This window comes from Centruroides vittatus, unplaced genomic scaffold, assembly GCF_030686945.1.
Source record: "Centruroides vittatus isolate TY-2023 unplaced genomic scaffold, ASM3068694v2 contig_10, whole genome shotgun sequence".
Classification (NCBI taxonomy): domain Eukaryota; kingdom Metazoa; phylum Arthropoda; class Arachnida; order Scorpiones; family Buthidae; genus Centruroides; species Centruroides vittatus.
In genome coordinates, this window is record NW_027120658.1 from 3,537,506 (window position 1) to 3,553,876 (window position 16,371).

General features: G+C 29.3%; 1 protein-coding gene across 1 annotated transcript in view; it reads left to right on the plus strand.

Annotated features, from left to right (window-relative positions):
* Positions 1–12,682, plus strand: part of LOC136974914 (vesicular glutamate transporter 1-like) — an 89,333-nt gene extending 76,651 nt beyond the window's left edge. Inside the window, exons 4-14 of the mRNA XM_067269939.1 lie at positions 463–581; positions 666–780; positions 1,960–2,047; positions 2,153–2,239; positions 3,668–3,804; positions 5,436–5,585; positions 5,677–5,809; positions 5,911–6,021; positions 6,631–6,758; positions 8,232–8,531; positions 9,302–12,682. Coding sequence (XP_067126040.1) covers positions 463–581; positions 666–780; positions 1,960–2,047; positions 2,153–2,239; positions 3,668–3,804; positions 5,436–5,585; positions 5,677–5,809; positions 5,911–6,021; positions 6,631–6,758; positions 8,232–8,531; positions 9,302–9,658 — 1,725 coding nt within the window. The 3' untranslated portion in view covers positions 9,659–12,682. The remainder of the gene's footprint in view (positions 1–462; positions 582–665; positions 781–1,959; positions 2,048–2,152; positions 2,240–3,667; positions 3,805–5,435; positions 5,586–5,676; positions 5,810–5,910; positions 6,022–6,630; positions 6,759–8,231; positions 8,532–9,301) is intronic.
* The last annotated feature ends 3,689 nt before the right edge of the window (positions 12,683–16,371 follow it).

A 16,371-nucleotide genomic window follows, 5' to 3' on the forward strand; every position in this document is an offset into this window, starting at 1 on the left:
AATCTTATCAATTTATTAAATTTTAAAAGAATATTCTCTACAATTCTTCAACTATTCTTCTTTAAATTTATTAAATTATTGATAAATTTTTAATTTAACACATAAAGATTCTAGTTAAGAAAAAAATTAAACATCGTCTTCTAGAATTTTATTGTGTTAAATTAATAAATTGTCATTAATTTAAAGAATAATCTGTAAAATTCTTCAAATCATCTTTAAATTTATTAAATTGATGACAATTTATTGATTTAAAAATTAAAATTCTAAAAGAAAATACTGGATTTTTTTTCTTTATCTAGAATTTTAGTGTGTTAGAGTAAAAATTTATTATCAGTTTAATAAATTTAAATAATATTTTAGTGAATTTTTAAAGCTGTTTTTGTACGAAAAGAAAATATTTATTTATATTTTACGAAAGAAATTTTTATAAAAAATATAGAATTTTTTCTTCTTCCTCCCCAGGAACCTGAATTAAATTGGACAAAAACGACAATTGGAGTTGTAGATTCATCATTTTTCTGGGGGTATCTAGTTACACAGATACCTGGAGGTTTTTTAGCTGCAAAATTTCCAGCTAATAGGTGAGTTACCTGTTAGAAAAAAAATTCAATTTGTTTTAATACATTTTGGTATTAATTTATTTAAAATTTTTAAAATTTGTTTAGGGTCTTTGGTACTGCTATAGCAACATCAGCATTTCTAAATATGCTGCTACCTGGTTCAGCTAAAGTACATCCTGCTTTAGCAATTGTTGTCAGGATATTACAAGGTTTAGTAGAAGTAAGTGCCACTAATTCAATGTAATGCATTAAATACATTGTATCAAAGAAAATAAGCTTCGAATTTACGAAACTTTAATTTTAATTAATACATTAATTGTAAGAGATATTTGTAATGTACAATTCTGTTGGCCGAGATAAAACACGAAACTGTTTCATTTACCAAATTTCTCCGTTCTACTTCCCTCAGACTTGCACAAGACTTCTAATAAACACTACCGAGCGCATCAAGCTTTATTGAAAGCAAGACACTATTACTTTAGCCGAACAATAGTTTTATCCCATGAGTCAGTAGAAGTGATAAATGGACGTTTCTATAGCAACCAATGCCTTCCCCATCAGTTTGCAAACATGATAACGGAAAGTGACGTCACTCGCTAAGCAACATGATGCAGTCAGTGTTAAACAGGAAAAGTAAATGACAGCCATTGCAATAAAATTGTTAACGATAAGTTTAGATGTTGAAGTAGTTCCTTCCTGTTCGACTTCTTTTACAATAGATGTTAATGGTTATGGAATGGACCCGTGACTCTGGTATAGTTCGTTTCTAAAATTGCCCTTTGATATTTTATGAGTCTTCTTTTAAGTATAAAATCGTCTTATTAAGTGAAATATTGATGATTTTTGGCGATTTTTCAGTCTAAATAACCTCACGTAGGTCTACGTCCGAGAATATTGTTGAGCGATTATAACCTCTGTACGCATTTAAAATGGTATAGATACAATATAAAATTTGAATAAATTCACACAAAACAGATGAAATTTTATGTTTACATTTCCTTTGCCGCATTTTCGTAGATAAATATAAGAAGAAAAGCAATCAGATATAAGCGAATCTCTTGTCGTGGTTGTCATTTGACAATGGTTACTGGTTGGATTAGCCATGGTCCTCTTGTAATCCTTATTCCCATTCGTAGAGACTTCATAATGGAAATTGATGTCTTTTTGCGTGAAATGTTGTGTTACACGGATTTTAGTCATGAGCGATTATTGGATAGGAACAATTGTTCTTGATCCTTCCATAGGGAAACTCTTATTTGATGAAAAGCGGAAACCCCAAGATGAATGATGACTAACCAAATATATTAAAATTCCCCTCTTTTGTTAAACACTTTACATATTCACAATTGTTATTAAAACATAGATAAAAACCTTTATAGAAGTTTTTCCCCGTTTAAAGGGTGTGACGTATCCAGCGTGCCACGGAATTTGGAGACATTGGGCACCTCCAATTGAAAGAAGTCGTTTAGCGACCCTTGCATTCTGTGGTTCGTATTATTAATATTTTAATATTTTTAATAATTAGAGAATAAAATTTTATATTTAATATTATTTTAAACAAAATCTTGAGGTAATTTATGTTTTTATTACAGGTTCGTATGCAGGAGCTGTGGTTGGTATGCCTCTATGTGGCATGCTAACAGATTATGTGGGATGGCAGTCGTGTTTCTATTTTTATGGTAAAACGAAAACATTTTGAGTATATAAAATTTAATTTATTAATTATTCATGTATTAAATAATCATTTAATTATTAAACTTTAAATGAATTGTAATACAACCAAACCTCTGAACAACGGCCACTAATGGGATAAAATGGCCATAGTTTGGAGGTTATTTTGTATGCATTTTTATTAAAAAAAAAATATTCTTGAAAAAAATTGTCGTTTTGGAAAGTGGCTGTTATTGAAGGTTCCACTGTAATAATAATAATAATTGCATTTTTATGAATAGAACGAATTTAATCTTCTTAATTTTAATATATTACAGTTATATTAAATTATTTTAAAAAGATTAAATAACAAAATTAGATAGATTAAATTCGTGTTATTTATAAAAATGCAAATGTTATTATAGCTAAACCTTCAATAACGGCCAATTTTCCAGGAATTTTTTTAAGTTTACACATAATAGACTATACCATTAATATTACACTTCAAACAGTACGATAAAAAATAATTTACATAATTTATCTTATCAAATTTTTCGATTTAGCTTCATTAAGATATTAAAAATAATATATCTAATGCTTTTATATTCATTAAAGAACGACTAGATCAGTGTTTCTCAACCTTTGTATGATAGCACCCCCTTAAAGCTCAAAATACGGTCTTGCACCCCTTGAAAATAAAATTGTGTTCAAGGTGACAAAGGTAGAAAGGGTGGAAAATTTACAGTTTATTGTGGGCTCTGAGAGTACAGTTGAGCCAAATTTCTATAATTTAAAACAGATTTAAATTTTATATTGCACATCTAAAGTTTAAAAACCTATCGTTACCACTCGCATCTACAGGGGTGCACGTACTCCAGATTAAGAAACAGAGACTTACATATTTCAGAACAGACTTTCACATAGATTAATTATATAAAATGTATGGTAATCTATACAACTGATCTATATGAATGATTATACATTTGCATAAGTTAAATTAGTGTAAAAAATATATAATTTTGACTACAAAATTCTCCCAATTTACGAACTGGTGACGCACTTAATTAACATTTAGATATTAAATTTAATCCCCGAATGACTTTATTATCATTTAAGTCGATACAAAAACATGAAATTAATAAATTAAAATGTATTTAAATTAGATTCTTTCGTAAACAATCTTATTTTAGCGCATATATTCTTCAGTAAACACACACCACTATAAACTAAATAAACCTATGCGGAAATTAATTTAAAGCTTGTTCACGTAGAAAATTTTAGTAACTAAAATTTTATATAATTTAATTAATTCTGTTCACGTTTCATATTTATTAAGAAGAGTTTTAAAACGGTGCTGTTTACCCATCTCGTAACAGATTTAAATAACAATTAAAACATTTCTGTTTACAGCAGCCATTAAATAATGGAAGTTATTAATTAATTAATTATATTTATAGGATTCGCCGGATTAGTTTGGTATATTTTCTGGATGTGGTTGACATTCGAGAAGCCATCAAAACATCCAACGATTACTCAAGAAGAACTAATCTACATTGAAAACAGTTTAGGACCCGTCGCTCTTACATCACCCACGGTTAGCAGTCAATATTAAATAATATACATGAACTACTGTAGAATTAATTGTGACAGCATTGTTAATTATTATATTCATTTATGCGTTATTATTCCTTTCTGTTCAGTGCAGTAAGAAGTTAATAAATTTAAACCGTTTCTGTACAGAATTCTAGAAAGATGAAACTGGAAAATATGAGAGTAATTACGAACTTTTTACATAAAATTAAAGAAATAAAACCTCCAAACATCCTGATGCGCTCCTTAGCAGGGATCTTGCATCTCATTATCCACTGGACCCGCACCGTTTTTTTTTTTTTTTGGTTTAATACGATTGGTTTGTAAATTAGCTGTTAACTACTTAATTTTAATTGGAAAATCCCTTTTTCCAATTAAAAATTAAGAGAAGAACCCGTTTTTTTCATTATATACAGGGTAGTTACTTAAGAAATCATATAATATGCCTCAGAAAAATAAATAATTCATTTCTTTCTAATACGTAACAGCTAGGAATGAATTACACTACTTATAAACAATATTATCACAGATAAAATTCAAACAGTTCCAATGGACAGATGGAAAGAATGAACCCATTCGGAACGTCTACTATGAGAAAATGGATGTTGACATTCAGTTTCTGTACATAAATTGTGAATTTTGGATACAAAAACAACTGACCACACTCTCAAGAAGAAGAGGAGAGAGTTTAAATATTTTTATACGAAAAGAACTCCCTCAAAAAGTGGAGAAATCCCATTCAAAGTTTCTTCTATTTATTTAAATATCTTAAAATAATAATTACGAAAAATAAATATATAAGAACACCTAAAGAATTTGTTTAGTGTAAATTGTATACAGTTCTATCATTCTCCCAGGTGGGGCAACTATTGATTAAAACGTCTCAGCTAGAATATATATATCTAGAAATTTAATCAGAAATCTGTTAAATTTCAATCAGTACAATAAATTTAATCTGAAATATTTCTTGCTCCTGAAAAATTCTAGTTGTTAGAGTATATTAAATTACGAGATTCATTAATAACTTAAGAAAATTCTATCTTTTGTTTTAGGACAATTACTTTCATCAAGCCGACAAAAGTTCGTGTTTACTTATCTTAATTCCAATATTTTGTAGATATAATTATACTAATGAGGATAAATAAAAGATAATACAGTAAATTCTCACCCGTTGAACAATTGAGTACATTTAAATTATATTTTTATTTGATATTCTTTGAGTTTGGTCCTTTCATCAGAAGTAACAATGATGCGAATTAACCATCCTTCTCTTATCTTCTTCTTTCATCTTAAAGAATCAATAACAGAAGAGTAAATTTAATATAAGAATTATTATTACATATAGATTATATTTTATACATATATTAGGGTAAACCACGGGTGAACACGTGTACTTAGTGCATAAACTGAAAGGTGGTGCCACGTGGAGGTGTATTGTGTTAGTTAAAAGATACGCTTGCTGTGTGTGCTGTTCACACGCTTCCGTTGTTCAAATGATAAGATGTTTTCTTATCAATTGAACACAAGAGCGGAGAAAGTATGCAAGAGAACACAGCTTCCACCGTCTAACCCTGGTTTACCCTATGTATTACAACACAGATACGTATATCATAGTGAAAAAACTGTTTTCTTAAGCTCAAAACGACTCCGTGGAAGGAGATGTTCACTTCAATGCCTGTTTATGCCATCATCATTGCCAATTTTTGCAGAAGTTGGACATTCTACATGTTGATCATATCTCAGCCAACATATTTTCGTGAAGTGATTAAATACGATCTGGACAAGGTGACATTTAATTATTGATTCACACGGTACAATATTCAAATAAATTTTTTAAATATAAAAATTGTAATTAAATGTATTGATATATTTACAGTCTGGTATTGTAGGAGCTTTACCTCATCTTGTAATGACTATAATTGTACCGTTCGGAGGCCAACTAGCAGATTTACTACGGAAACGAGAAATTCTTACAACAACGTCTGTCAGAAAAATCTTCAACTGTGGAGGTTAGTTTAAAATTAATTACGTATTTGTGAGGTAATAATAAATGTATGTCAATATTAGTTTACAAATATGTGATTATTATAGATTTATATTAATTTGAAAGGGTTCGGGATGGAAGCTTGTTTTCTGTTAATCGTTGCTTACACAAGAAGCAAAGCTGTTGCAATTATTGCGCTTACAATGGCTGTTGGATTCAGCGGCTTTGCAATTTCTGGTAAGGAAAATAATTATTTATGTATATTTAAATAATAAATCAAATAAGTAACCGATGAGAAACACAATAAAATATTTTTTAACATTATTTTCATCATTCACAACTGATAATTCGTGTTAAATAAGTACACAAAGAAGAAGCATAATCAGAATATTTTATACAAGATAGATGCGTAACAATACGATTTATTAAGCAAGTAGACGATAAGTTATATACTAAAGAATATTGAGAATGAAGTTAAATGTTTCGGAAGGTGATGAAGTTGTCATCTGCAGCAGTCACACATTCCCCAATTTCACAAGTCACGGTAATTGAGTCGTTCATATCAACTGATGCAGAACTGATAAGATCCCACCGTAACCGCTTGTAAATTTTGCAGTGGTTCTAACCGCTGTTCAATGCATGAATGATCACCCGGTCTATCACTAGCTTCAACACATAAAGAAATATAATGTGCCTTGTCCAGTGATATTCATTAAAATGCACGTTTTTGGAAATTACTATTTGATCGAGCGTACTCTTAGATAAGAATATAAATTGTACATCATACTAAAATGACTTTTTTAATAAAATAAAATAAAATAATATAAATAATATATTATCTTCTAGGCTTCAATGTAAATCATCTAGATATAGCGCCTCGATATGCCAGTATTTTAATGGGGTTGTCAAACGGTTTTGGGACATTTTCTGGTATCATATGTCCAATTGTTGTGGAGACGATTACGAAAGTTGAGGTAAGATTACATTTAATATATATATATTATATATGCATGAATGTGTGAATATAAATGTGTGTGTGTGTGTGTGTGTGTGTGTATAAATATATAATATAATACATCCTTAGAACCCAATAATGGGTTCTAACTTTTATAGACCCACTAGCGTCAGTCAGTCTGTCTGTCTTTCTTGATCTCGAGAACAGATATGGAAAGCGTAAGGATAGGCAGCCCCGATTAACTATATATGAACATCCGGGACAGAACGGAGGTTACGTTATTTCAATTTAAAATTTTCTCCAGAACGGAGTTAGTGATCGGCATGTTATCGGGCAAAGTATGATATACAGGGGAAAGATATTACTAAAATCGAGAGCATGTATTTTCAATTAAATAAATGAATAATATTAAAAATTGCAGTCGGCATTGTAAGATATCACAATAATTTTGTCAATTTTTTGCTATTGTCTTACATTAAATCTGTAACACATGATATACGTAAATAATACAATGTCCCTAATGCAGAAACTTCCCTGCAAGATTTCAAAAATTTTGGAGAGAGGTTTCCTGCATTGGGAATTGACGCCATTAAATTTTGATGGTTAAAGGTCGAGAAGGTTGAAAGATTGAGGGTGTTCGTGTGCCAAGTCTCGAGTGGGGTCGAACTTAATGAAGATTTTACTCGTTATTAGCATTTGAAATTTTTTTTATAAAACTCATCCATACCCTCAAAATTAAGCTTTTTTTTTCTGTTTTATAATCATTAATAACATAAAAAAAAGTTTTAAATAAAGTATCATAACAGATGGCGCTACACGCAGTTTTAAATATTGTCGCCGGGAACGTTAAGCAACTCGTCGTTGGATTTTTTAAAATACTATACTATATTATACTTTCTTAGCTATTTTTTAACATGAAAATACTTAACAAACCAGAAAAATTGCAATCTTTATAAAGGAAATTAAATTCACTTCACAGGTTTGGAAAGAAACAAGGTTTCAGAAATAAATTCAAATATTGAATTTATTCTGAAATTTATTGCGAAATTCAGAATTTCAGAAAATGAAATTTTCTAGGTTCATTTCCAGAACCATTAATTTTCTACAATTATGAACTTTTTAAATCTCAATTTATTGAATGAGACAATGTAAGAAATAAAATAGATCTTTCTGATAAATTAGACAGTAAAACCTGCCTAAAACGGACACGCTACAAAATTGAAAATAAATCTCGGAACAGAACGATTTTCTATGTATAATATTACTACAAGCCGAAAACCTGTTTAACGCGGAACCGAAGAAAAATCTGAATAACTTAACTTTAGTAAAGATACGTTCTGCTTTAACAGAAACGTAACTCTGCATAAGACGGAAACCCGAGAAAACGGACCATCGCGTTTCGTTTTAGACAGGCTTTACTCGATTTACTCGATTATCGAAACGTATATTTACATAAATATATATATATATATATACATTTTTTAAATTTCAGGCGCCTTATGGTAAAGAAACGCCTCAAATACCTCATTTCATTCATAAAACATCAGAGATTCACCATAAAATCCTTTCGAATATCACAAATGAACCTCCTCATAAATTACACAAAGCATTCCATTTTATGAATAAGACATTAGAGGCTCATCAAAAACTCTTCCCGAATTATACGGCTGAAAGTTTGAATCTAACGACGACTACTGCTGCTGCTACTTCTACGCCTATACCAACAACTACACTAATGACAAACGTAACAGAAAATATTATTCATGTTAAACCAACGGTTTCGCCTGAAATGGTAAGTGTTTACATCGATAAATTGAATATTTCATATATTAATTTTACATAGGATCGTTGCAAATTGCCGTCAGATCAATTGTTTTGGTATTGTTGCAAGAGCAAACAAAAGAATCATTGCAAAAGTTAAGATGGCGATAAGAATTCTCGTGATAATGGGGTGCAGATAATGCTGGTTATCTCGTAAATGGCTTAAGTTACATTAAGTTTGACTGTTGTGTTATCTTCTATAGATTTTGCTGCCTTAAATATAGCCATTACTGTGTATTATTTATTGATTTAAAGGGAAATGGCGCTCAAAAAATCACTCGGAAAATTGTTATATACATTATCAATTATCACTGCTAGTTTTCTCGTATTATTTTAAATCGATTCAATTGAGTAAATGTATTTAAATTTGTGTATTATTTTTATGTAACTAATGAGATAAAGCGACGCAACGTGGCTTGGGTGATCTTCCAAACGTGGGTGATCTTCCAAAAGAGGAGGCCTCCAGGACTTTCTATAGGAAACTAATCCCTTTCGGGTGTTAGACACGTAAAGAAACACAGGAAACTCACGTGTCCAACCTGTTGATGAGGCGCGAACCCGTGACCAACTACTAGTGTTCAATGGATTTATCCACTCGGACACTGGTAGGCTACGATAAATGTACTATTTAGTGCACCATTTATAAAATTATAGTTTAAAAATTGTAAAGTTTAAATTTAAAATTATCAATTTATGAAGTACAATTATAGAATGATTTAATAAAATACTGATATATTTTAGGTTGCGGAACAGTGGCAAAAAGTATTTGTAATCGCGGGTGCCATACATTTTGCTGGAGTGATATTCTATGGTATCTTTGCATCTGGAGAGAAACAACCTTGGGCAGAACCACCGGAAGAAGAGGAAGGCCCTTCATGGAATCCATTGGAAAATGCCTTCAAACCAGAAGACCAGCAACAATACGACAGACAAAACGGAGAAATAATCGAACCCATATCTCTTGCTAACGTCAAACAACCGAGTTATGGAGCAACCGTGGATAATTATCAACCCGTCTTCGAAACGAGGGAGGAGATGGTTCAGTCCCCTCCCAAAGATCGTTATATGCACGGAACTGTTGAGGAACGTGAGTTTTAGGACTGCCTATATTAAGATGCCTTAGTCGAAAGAGATAAAGAAGTGTGAATCATAGAAGGGGGAGGTAGGCGAAATCCTAAAACATTCCAAGTGGATGCAAACATTTGGAAAAAAATAAATAAATAATTTAAAAAAAACATGTTTAAGCAATAGTGATCACACTAGTTCAGAAACCAAAAAAAAACAAAAAAAAAAAAAAAAAACATTCAAACGAACCTCATTTAATGTGAAAATAATACGAATTAAACAATTTATTTCGGATTATTTAAACATTATTTATTGCTCTGATAACATGGTATTGTTACTTTAATTTCAATGCATGAGGTTGTTTGGATTGTTGCATGGATGCAAAGTTCAGTATTATAATAGATCTAGAGCCTCATCGTTGTCTTTGGTGTGAAATTATATTGTTGTTGTCAAGAAGAATCAACTAAACACCAAGTTTGTCAAGCCAAAAAAAAAAAAATGATTAGAATTAAAAGTGGAGCAATATATTTAAAAAACACTTAAAAATTAACAATATAAACGTTAATTTTACTGTATTTTTAAGTTAATTTATTGGGAAATTATACACGTTTTTTATTTTTTATTTTATATTTTTAAATACTGAACACTAAGAAAATTAATTGTGATAGTTATTTTCAATTTTTAGATAAAAAACACAAAAATTAACAATAGATGGAATGATAAATAACAGAGAAAAATTCATAAATTAATAGATTAGTGGTATTGTTAGTTAAAGGGATAAGAATGTTAAATTGTTATATATTAATACATAAAAACATTGTTGGAGAGAAATTAATGTTGATAAATAATATTTTAATTTAATTATTATGAGCTTTATATGTTCTGTTTTTAAATGTTGCTATATGCAAATAAATTGTTAATTGTTTTCAATTGCAAAAACAAAAAAAATGAAGAAAGAATTGTTTTTTATTCTCTTAGCTAAGATTTTATGAGCAGTTTTTTCTATAAATATGTTTTAATCAATTTGCAAGATTGTTAATCTAGTTAACAATTAAATTTTATGGTTATATTTTAATAAGAGACATCAGAAAAAAGAAAAATGAGATGCAGAAAATTGCATTTTTCTTCATCAAAATATAGAGGAGTCGAAAGAATAATGAATAAAATGAAGCCTAAAGTACGTTTATTTATATGTAGGAAAGATATTTAAAGAGAGATATTTATGTATTTATACTGTTTTTATTTATATGTTGTATACTTAAAACATCGTTTAAGAATTAATAAGGAGAGGAGATGATTACAATAATACAGAACATAATCAAATGTAATGACAGGATGATTTCCTAATGGTAATAATTACACGATCCTGTACGTATCCAAAGAAAATTATATATAAAAAATATGTGATCAAATAGATAAATAAACATAAAATATATATATATTTTCAACACAATCTTTCTGATAAATATTTATATTCCTCCGATGACATCCTCCTACTCCGCATCATTACAGGAATATAAATTGGATAAAGAGAGGAAATATATATATATACATACATACATATAATTAAATTTGGATATAATTTTGAGGAATTTCTTCAGTTTTTATTTATTAAATAGTGAAAAATTCCAACGGATAATTTTTAAAAGTTCTTCCTAAATGACGACAATGAGCCACACACATACACAAAAACACGTCACAAGAATGTTATTTTTAGGATAAAAAACTATTTTTTTGGAAAATATTTAGAAAATAGCACGATTATTTTTGATATTAGAATATGTTTATGCTCTTCGTTATATTAATAAAAAACTCTAATTACAATTAAAAGAGAAATAAATCTATACATATGAACTTATTAAAAAAACTTATATCGATGATGCCAATGAGATGAATGGTAAATGCAAAGAAATTTAATAATTTTTTGGGTTTCTATTAATGATTAAAATATGCTAATTATGTTGAAGTTTTAATCCATTAATGTGGTGATTAAACAGCTTAACCCTCCCTAATTAAGATGTTAAAATGCAACTTTCCCTATCAAGTTTGTTGAAAGATGTTTATAATCTATGGCCATTGTCTAGATCATTCATCGAGAGCACTTAAAAAAAATAAGAATTAATTGTAATTTTGCAGCATTTTCTTAAAACAACTGTTAATTTTATTGTTTAATGCACCATAAGAAATGAATGTATTGTAGTGGATCGTGTATTGTAACTGTATGAAATCGGTAAGAAAAAAAAAAAATTATGATGGGTGTTCTAACCAAACTCACCTCATTCTACCTTGAAAATTCTCTCTATATAAATGTATCTCTTTCTCTGTCTCTCTCTCTATCTCTATCTCTCTCTCACTTTACACATAAAATTATGTGAATGTCTGTGTTACTTTCTGATGTTAACAAAGAAAAATCAAAGGCAGATTGGTATACTTAAAAGAAAATTAAATTCTAAATTGAATAAGTTGAGTTTTAAAAGAAAATTATCATGAAAAACAATGATTTCTAGAAGAATTTTCATCTTATCTTCTCGTAAAATCGGTATTATAGATAAAGAAAATAATAAGAGTAATTTTACAGAAGAAAAACAATTTAGTTGTTGTGAAAAATTCGAAAATACTGTATTGTAATATTTTAATTGCGTCCATGAGAATGATCTTCGTCATTCTTTTATATATATATATAAATTTATTTGTTCTTCACAGAATCCTTATCCCCCCAGAATATATTGTACAGTACCCCTGCCTTATCAGTCTTTACAAATAATCAACAGAGCAATACCCCCTTTAAACAGAAATTTCATCAGATATTTCAAACGTGTTTAAACATTGAGAGAGTAGTGTCTTATGAACGTTTGGTGTTATGTGGAAAAAAATGTTTCTTTTTTCCATCAAATGTATAGTTTGAACATCTACACGTAGATATGTTTTGTTATTATAATATTAATTTATTTAAAAAACAAAATGTTAGTAAATGTAAATGATTTTTCGATATGTTTTCTCATTATTTGTTTGGTAAGGACAATCAAAAATAAAGTAGCTGCCTGTTATGTGAAGTGATCAATATGTAGTCTGTCTGTTTTATTGTTATTATAATCATTTACTTATGCGTAGACACTCGATCATCCGGACTTAATGAGGCACCAAATATTAGGATAAATAGGGATATGTACTGTACTTGGATAAGAGAATCATTTATACATTTTTATTTATTATTCATTTTACCATACAAACTGCTTGTATTCATACTTGTACAGTAGTTGGAAATAGTGTGTAACAGCACTACGTGTATTTAATTGTGTCACTGCTTGTACAGCATAGCTACACTTCTTGTGTCAGTGCTTGTATAGCATGACACACTACTCGTGTTAACTTGTGTCACGATTTGTACAGTATTCTACAAGCAGTCTTTCATGCTCTACGTACTGTACAATAAAGCAAGTCTGTGCGGATGTATAAAGAAGACACATTATCACTGTTTGATGCTTGCAGACAGTTTAAGGACAGGATTTCAATGGGAGCCATTTACAAAATGTGTAGCACAAAAAAAAATGTAGCCGGATAATCGGGTCTCTACTGAATGTACTGTACAGTACATCTAACAAAATCAAGTATTACAGTTTATTAAATTCAAATTAATTGTATTTCTAAAGGGAATACAAGGAAAGAATCGTCGAAATTATTGTTGATAACTACAGTAATTAAAGAAAATTTTAGAGAAAATATATAATAAATTTTATTTATCTATTTTAATACAATTTATTATATAAATATGAATTTATATAAGAATAATTCAAAATATGATTTGAAATAAATAGCTTACGGCAGTATTATCTCTTTTAATGTAACGTTTATATTTATATTTATGAGGTTTCAATAATTACTAGCCACATAAATTGTTTCAAGTAATTAATTAAGTTTAATAGATTTCCATTTACTTCATAACACAACTGAACCTCGAATAGCGGACATCCTCCAACAACGGCCATTTTCTTATGTTCCTGTCATTGGTCGTTGTTTAGAGGTTCGACTATATTGGGTAGAAAAGAAATAATTCTTTAAGTTTTGAATAATTAATTGTTTATTTTAATGTGTATAAATATTTATGAGGTTTTTAAAAAAAATTTTAATTAGATTTTAAAACAAATATTTAAAAAATTAAATAAATATTCATTAAAATTGAATAAAAATTTTTCGTAAATAATTCAATAAATGAATTCTTGTATAAGTATTTTTCTCAAATATTCAATAATTAAAAATATCGATTAAACCATTTTCTCTTTTCATTGTTCCTATTTTAAATAACGTTTCAATTAAATAAACCAATAATATTAAGTGGATCAATAATATCAAACAATGGATTATTTTGTATTGATGTGAAAAATGTTAAGAAAATTGATTAATAAACTTGTTTAAAACGTAAAGTTTCATACACGTTTTGTCCTTTATATACAGTCTCAACACTAAAGAATAATAGAATAAACGTGCTTAAATACAAGTTTTGTAAAATTCACCTCAGAATTCGAGCTGAGAATGAAATATATTCCCTACTCCATTATACTGTCGAACCTCCAATAACGACCACCCCCAAACGGCGAACATTGAACAAAAGTGCATAGAAAAATAACTTTGATGTAATGGTCTCTTACAGCTGCGGTCGTTTTTTGCAGGTTATTTTCGACTGCATTATTTACTTCTAAGAAATTCAGGAATAAATTTGCATACTTTCATAACAATGCAAATTTCTTACTGAATATAGGAATTTCAATCATTACCCGGTAAAATTTGGCTAAAAAGATGCTGCACAACCTCCTTACCTTTGTAATCTTTCTACAATGGAAGTTTCTTAAAGTGACATATCAAATAAAGTAAATTCGACTGAAACGAACAAAACAAACAGTGAGAATTCGAATCTATGAGAGTGAAATTAGTAAATAATTCATTATTTTAATAAGTGATTCCGAATATTCTTTAATTATAAAGTAGCCTGATTATACGGCTCGTGTATTGGTCGACCTCATTGCAAATTGGGTTGTATTGGGCCTAATTATAGCTAGCCCATATACAATATGCTGATGTCAATTAATCAATCGATCATTTAAGCTAAAAATAATTCTTACAAGGGAATCTAACCAAGTGATACAAGCCAAATGTGTCATATGAGGATTTATTTGACAATACGAACAATAACTTTTAATGGTATTTGTGTGACTGATATATTGTTTTATTATCAAAAATTGACATTCAAAATTATACAGGTAGGCCTATTTTAATGAACACACTGAAGTAACTCAAAAAATACGCATTACACAGAAAAATTTGTTAATTAAACAATGCTTCAAGAAAGCCACGAGATGGGGCTATTGGTTTTATCATGGATGGCTAAAATTGGTAAAAAAGGGGTTCCACTCACTTTCTTAAGTAGGAACCCACATTTTTTATAGTATTATATAATCCTACATAAAAAATCTTTTATCTAAAACATTTTTTTTGAAAAGTGCACTTATCAGAAGTTATGAGCGTTTGATGTTTTAAGCCACCACAACCCCATTCACGCGTAAATCTTGGATATCTGCGAAATTCATTGAAAAGAGGAAGAAAACTGAAAAAAAATTATTAGGAAACTATCATCATTAAATAGAATCAAGATCAATGTTTTCTCTTATCACAAGTTTGATGGCACTAGTGTGTGACACTAGTTTTGTATCAGTTCATTATTTGAAAGAAAAAATGATTACATCAAATAATAATAGTTTCCTAATATTATATTAAAGCATTTTCTTTCCCTTTTCAATAAATTTCGCAAGTATTCACAGATTTACGCGTCCATGGTGTGGTGGAGGCATAAAACTTAAAATACTTATAAATTTTGATTTTTCAAAAAACTGATTTAGATAAAAGTTTGCTTTTGGTATAGAATCAAATTATCTAATAAAAAATGCGGGTTCTCACTTAAGAAAGTGAGTGGGCTACTTCATAGATGGCGCTACAAACAGCGAAAACGATTGTAGCGTCATCACAGCTTCCTCTTGTGGCCTTCTCGAAGTTTAACATTTTTGGTTCTAATCGGAAGGATGCGCATTTTTTGAGTTATTTCCGTGAATTGATTAAAATGAAACTCCTATAATTTTGTATGTCAATTTTAGGTATTAAAACAATATGCCAGCCATACAAATACAATCAAAAAGACATTCTTAGTATTGTTAAGTAAATTAACAACGTTTCAATGTATTTGGTTTGTAGCACTTGGGTAGCTTCCTTTGATAATTGGGGATGAACAGATAAAATATCATTCCTCTCATCTATACTTTGTCATTTAATACTACAATAAGAGAAAATATAAATTATAATGTATAGGGAATTTGGAGGTTATTGAAGACGAAACAATTCTTTAAAAAATGCTGTTATGGCCGCTGTTTGCAGGTGGCCGTTGTTGGGAGGTGGCCGATATTGGAGGTTCAACTCTATATTTAAAACGTTAGTATATTAATTGCTAAATAAAAGAAAAAAATTAAAATTTAGTACAGTAGAGCGTCGATAAGTGGAACCAATTGGAGACTGGGGTCCTTCCAGTTAATGATTTGTTCCAGTTTCCGACTTTGTACGAAAAAATACATTAACCTGTCCGATGTTCAAATTTTTCTCCGTTGAGTATCGCTTCCTGTTGAATTTTTCTCCGTTGTGTGTCGCTTCGTGTTGAATTTTCGTCGATTTTAAGCCTAACGAAAATTTTTATAATAATCATCGAG